Source organism: Camelus ferus, chromosome 16 (assembly GCF_009834535.1).
Source record: "Camelus ferus isolate YT-003-E chromosome 16, BCGSAC_Cfer_1.0, whole genome shotgun sequence".
Taxonomy (NCBI): Eukaryota; Metazoa; Chordata; class Mammalia; order Artiodactyla; family Camelidae; genus Camelus; species Camelus ferus.
Genome location: NC_045711.1, coordinates 33,162,712 through 33,168,711, shown reverse-complemented (window position 1 = coordinate 33,168,711; position 6,000 = coordinate 33,162,712). Strand labels below are relative to the sequence as shown.

The 6,000-nt window shown below is 47.4% G+C and overlaps 1 protein-coding gene across 4 annotated transcripts in view; it reads left to right on the top strand.

Annotated features, from left to right (window-relative positions):
* Positions 1-3,072: 3,072 nt before the first annotated feature.
* MAP3K3 (mitogen-activated protein kinase kinase kinase 3) overlaps positions 3,073-6,000 on the top strand; it is a 58,435-nt gene continuing 55,507 nt past the window's right edge. For 2 of the 4 annotated variants that reach the window (XM_032457107.1, XM_032457108.1), the window contains exon 1: positions 3,074-3,440. In XM_032457107.1, the coding sequence (XP_032312998.1) occupies positions 3,437-3,440 (4 nt within the window). In that variant the 5' untranslated portion in view covers positions 3,074-3,436. Of the gene's footprint in view, positions 3,441-6,000 lie in introns of all 4 variants that reach the window. The other 2 variants (XM_032457109.1, XM_032457106.1) reach the window with 2 other exon arrangements.

Below are 6,000 nucleotides of genomic sequence, written 5' to 3'. Positions count from 1 at the left end.
AGAATATGGAAATACTGAATGGAAATACAGAATGATGGAGGGGAGAGAGGGTATTTTGGTTGGGGTGGTAGGGCACTCTTAAAAAGTTGACATTTGAGCAGAGACCTGAACGAAATGCAGAAATTAGCTGTGGGAGTATGTTGGGGAAGATCATTCCAGGCAGAACAAATGGCAAGTGCAAAGGTCCTGAGGTGAAAGGTCCTGAGCTTGGTAGGTTCAAAGTATGCTAAGAAGGCCAGTGTGGCTGGAGGATAGTGATTGAGGGAGTAGGAGAGATGAAGTAGGAAAGGTTGGCTGGGGCTAGCTCCTGTTGGGCCTGGAAGGCCATAACAGAGAGTTTGGGATTTATTCTGAGTGTGATGGGATGCCATTGGAGGGTTGACATCAGAGGAGTGACATGATCTGAATTACATTTTATAAGGATCGCTCTGGCTGCTGTGTGGAGAATCATTTGTTGCATGGCCCCAGAAGAAACAAGGAGACAAGTTAGGAGGCTAGGGCCGTCATCCAGTAAAGAGGGTGGCAGGTTGCACAAGGTTGGAAGTGGTGAGTAGTTGGATTCAGACACATTTTGAAACAAGAGCCAAAAAGCCTTGATGCTTGGATATAGGAATGTTAGTGAAAGAGTAAAATCAAGGAATACTTCTCCCAGGTTTGTATTTTAACAACTGGGAAAATAGAGGAGCAAAGTTTTTTGGGGGTAGGGGAAAAGAATCAAGAGTTCAGTATAAAATACGTTAAATTGGAGTTGTGTTTTAGACATTCCAGGAGAAGCTGCTGAATAAACCTTTGAATACAGACAATGGAGTGGGTACTAGATTTCCGCTAGCATAAATGGGTCTTTTTAAAAATATCTCACAGCTCAGTAAAATTAAGGGTCAGATCTCAGCCTCAGGTTGGCAGATTGTGACCTCTAGTAGTGGCTTATTACACACAGTCTCAATAGGGTGATATCCCCAACAGGGCAAAAAATGATTCTAAAAAGGTGAAAAAATTTTTTAATGGAATGTGGCCTTCAAAGCTCAACGCTATTTGACAAAATCTTCCTTAGTATTTAATTTCTCTCATTAGGGAGAATTTTTTAAAATTGATGTATAGTGGATTTGTAATGTTGTGTTAGTTTCGGGTATACAGCAAAGTGATTCAATTATACACACAGACAAAAAAAGAAAATTCAATTATACACGTATATATCTATTTTTCAGATTCTTTTCCATGTAATTACAAGATATTGAATATAGTTCCATGTGCCATATAGTAGGTCCTTGTTGTATAGCTAATTTATATATGGTAGTGTGTATCTGTTAATCCCAATCATTAGGGAGAATTTAAGTAATTAAAAATTTTCTCCTTGATGGGTGATAATGAAAAAAACAGTTGAGAAACTTTGACCTAGTGCAAGAACATGGCCTTTGGGTGTCAGACACACCTGATATGGATCCCAGGTCTACCACTTGGACATGGTACTTCTCTGAGCCTCACTTTCATCATTTAAATGACAGTAATATTACTTACCTCAGAGTTATTGAAAAGATTAAATGAGATGATGTGCCTAATATATAGTAAATGATTGATACATATTAATTCTTTCTCCACTTTACCTCCCCTTCCCAGAAAAGAGAGATTATTATAGTTAAGGAACTGCAGTAAACTGAGTAGGGATCTCAACAAGTGGGAAAATGACTGACTTAAAAGCTTGTTGGGGAAAAAAAAAACCTAACAGGACATGGGGCCTGATTAAATATTGGGGGGTGGGGGGTGTGTAAAGAAAGAAGGAAGTCTAAATAATGCTTAAGAAATTTGACACCCAAGGAAAAGCCACTGCTAAAGATTTTTAGTTGACATCAGAGGAAGATGTTTCTGGCATCTGATTTATATTACACTGGAGCCAGAGGAATGGAGCCTGTATTAATTTTGCTGGACTTGGAATCTGAAGATCTGGGTGTATAAAATGTTGAAAAACGGAGGTTGGGAAAATTAATTATAGTCACTGCATTTTGAAATATGCAGCCAGTACAATTGTTTTCGAACAATATTTGGAGACTTGGGAAACACATAATAAAATGTAAGCACACGACAAAAGAATGTGAAGCTATACTTGCATATTTAGGTAGGAAAGAGATAAAATTATCTCTGGGTTGAATTTTTATTTTTTCAGTTTTAACACAAAGAGCTTGTACTGCTTTTATTATAACTAGGAAAAAATTTTTCTTTCCGAAATAATCTCTCTGGCTTTGCCACTTAATGGTTTCGGCCCTGGCCAGCGGATTCCAAGGACCCACCTTTCGGCACTACCCCAGCCCCTTGGAAGGTGTGGCCCTGGAGGTGTGAGACCCAGGAGAAGGCGGGCAATGGTAAGCCGATCCTGCCTCCCGGCAAGCGCAGCGTCTGAACAGGAGGACTTGCCAGGGGATCCGGCGGCAGAGGTGGCCACACGCCGGGAAGCGCTCAGAGCCAGAACCCTCCCCGCTTATTACGCTCCCGATGTGGGCACAGGGAGGGGTAGGACGTCAGCCTCAGGGACCGCCGAGGGGCTGGAGGCCAGGGGCCCTTGCAGCCGTCTTCCCAAACTCCAGCCTCAAAGTAGCCGGCGGGGAACCACGCCAGCCCGCGCGCCCGCGGAGCCTTTGGTGACTGATGGGAGGTGGGAATATGGGCGGAGCCTCAAATGCGAGCTGTGATTGGAGCCACCAACACCTCCTGGGGAGAGAGGGCGGGCAAGCCTGCGAGGGATGCGCAGAGGAGGGTGCTCAGAGCCCTCTAAGTGATTGGCTAGCAGCGGAAGGAACCGGCCGCTGTTTCTATGATTGGCAGGCGGTAGACAGCCCTCGGAAACCTCCTTGGCTTCGCCCATTGGCATCCTGCGAGAGTAGGCGGGATTGGTTCATCGTGTGGTGCTGATGATTAGCTGGCGGCTGAGAGTTGGGGTGTTGGGGAGAGAACGGGGGGAGATGGGGCGGTGGGGGCAATGACTTCCTCCTTGTTATTGGCCGATGAAGTGAGTGGAGGTGGTACCAACGTCCAGCGACTGCCTGGGATTGGCGGGCGCTGGGGTGAGTGACAGGCAAGGGGGCGAGCTGCGCGACCAGCGGTTTGTTTTTCGGAGCGTTCCTGAGGTGGAGAACGGTGGCCGGACGGAGCGACTGCGGGACTGGGGGACTGGCGGGCGGGCGGGCCGAGCGGGGCCGCCGAGGCCGGGCTGGGCCGAGCCCAGGAGCGCCAGGGATGTAGCGGGTCACCCTGCCCATGCCACAGTGCCCGGCCGCGGGCGGAGCCGGAGCCGGAGCCTGGGGAGGCGGCGGGGGCCCAGAGCGCAGCCCGCGCCCCCCGCGCGGAGCCAGGCCCGCTGCCGTCCCCGCCGCCCGGGCCCCCGGCATGCAGCCCCGGCTGCGGAGGTGACACTCGGGCCCGAGACGCCGCCGCCGCCATCGCCACCATGGGTGAGTGTCGCCACCGCCCCGGCCTGTGCCCGCGCTGCTTCGCGTCGCCCCGCCCCGGGCTGAGGGGAGGAGGACCCTGGGCCGCCGCCTGACAGGCATGGACAGCCCGCCCGGCCCGGGCTGCGGACTGCCGGCGCTCTCCCGCCCTGCTAGCGGCTCAGTGGCTCCGCGGCCCGGGCGGGGGTTCTGGCACCCCTGGCCCGCCGGGGCGGTCCCGGCCGGCTGAGCCCACTCAGCAGCCTTCTTTTCGGCTGGGCCGCGCGGCGGGCGCATCCCAAGGAAGCAGAGGCAGGAGCGAGGGCCCACGCTCCGCGGGGCAGATCGCTCCGGCCCAAAAGAGCCGGGCCGCGAGCCCGAGGGCGGGGGGAGCGAGAGCTCAGTGTGGGGCCCGGGCTGGAGGCTGGTGCAGGCCCAGCTGCTGTTGTGTCTTTTCCTTGATTTGCTTTTTTTTTTCCCTGCCTGTGTCATTTCCTTCCCTTTGCTCACACAGGCCGGCCTGTGAGAGTTCCCGGGGCTTGCTCTCAGCCCCGAGCGTGCCCCAGCGCAGGGGGGAGGGCGTGCGGGGAGATAGGCTGGGAGGTGATTAAAACGGCAATCACTGTTATCAACAGCGCGGTTGAGAAATGCGAACTGCACGCAGATTGCTGGAGGTTAGAAATTGGTCGCGGGCTGCCAATTATAATACACATTATACTTTTTGAAAAACCTGTTGCAATGTTCTACATCCATTATTTTTATCGTTGTCCCTGAAATTATGTAACTTTTAAAAGAGAGAAACGTTCACTACACAAAAGAGTCTCTGAAATTATTTTTTTATCGATATTTGCAGTTTCTGTTGTGAAGATGTAATCTACGAAGAGCTTTTAATGTCTTCCACATGCAGCATTTGAACTGAATTGTATTTCATGTCCTTTTTGGTAATTTAGCAAATGACTATTGGACTAGGTTAAGTACCAAATAACATTTTAGATGTACTTTGCTTCTCTGGTTGAATCAGTTATTTTGATACTGTTGTCGCAGTGTTAAGTTTTGCAGAGTATTTGGTATTGTCCTAACTAATCAAGTGCTAAACTCTAGTAAAAGGATCATTTGCAAAGCCTTTGAATGCATCTGTGAAGAGGGAACATTAATGTTTGCTTTGCCCTGTAGCAAGGTCAAGTCGGTTTTTGTAGGAGGTTAAGTGTTTGCTGTGTCACATCGCGCAGATATTCTTTTGCAGTCCATCTTTTAACTCTGGCTTTGAATGAACTGCCTTGTTCTTTTCCACGCTGCCCCTCATACAGTAAGAGTTGGGTTTGTTCATTTGTTGAGTTTACTGTTTCCTTCTTATGCTTTGCTTCAGAAGTGCTTGCTTTTGGGGGGAAGTGTGTGACAGTAAGCAGAAAAGGAACCCAGTGAGGCCTAGTATTGCAATACATAATTCAACAAATACTAAATGAACATTTACTATACCCCCCAGGTTTCAAACATTTATCTTATGTTCAGGAATTTGATTACTTACTATTTCAATTGATTTGTGAACCTGTATTTGCTATAATCTCGCTAATAAGTCTTTCCTCTCTGTCCAGTGAGGGCAGTCTTAAGCCCCAAAGGGGAGTGTGAAGCACTTGAGGGTGTGCACTGCCATTCTCCACTTTTCTTGACTGCTAAATCAGTCAGAGTGTCCAGATGTGTTGGCTACATTTCATGTCTAACAACAAAATAGATGTCAGCCTGTTTTCACATTTCAAAACATTTTCTAAAGATTTGTATGTGATTATGTGGAGAGATAGGAAAGAAACTGTATAGGTAGGGTCCAGAGCCCCAAAGGTAAAAGGACCAAGAACTCGGTGTCTTCTCGTTTGTCCCAATGTCAGTTTACATGAAGAAAGTGAGACAGTGAAGGGAGAATTAATTTGCCTGGTTTTTGCAGTTTACTAGACAAGCTGGTTTAAGAACCACTGCCTGGCTTTCTTCAGCACTTTCCCCTCATACCTCGCTTTCTTTTTCGTAGATGACCTTGACATGCAATTAGAACTAATACTGAATTCTCTTGGAACCTAGATCTTTAGTTTGCTTTGCGTAGGGCTCAACGAAGATGTATGTACACATACAAACACACAGAGTCTCACTTAAGTACTAGTTTCCATTTTGGTGATACACATGATGAAAATTCAAATTCCCGGGTTAGTTTGCTTTAGTTGCTGTAGTTTTAAATAAATTCAAGGGGTAATAGGAGAGAAACACAGACTTATTAATATTTTTATTATACTTGTTAAACTCCAACCCAGTAAGGAAAGGACTAAAACTAATTTGAGTCCCTGCCCTACAGGTTCCTTGGTTAACAGTCAAATTTTCCTGAGCTGTTCTAAGCCCCAGACTCAAGCTTGTTTGACAACTTGGGTTGGTAGTGAAAACAGGTCAGATTTTATATTGGCTGTTGGCCCTAGTAAATTTCTAGTGGAAATTGCACTTATTCCTGTAAATAATAGGAAATATTCTTTTTGGGGGGTTTGGTGCTATGTGGTTAAAAAAAAGTAGGAATTGGCTGGTCACTTTTTCTTGATCACACCAAAATTCT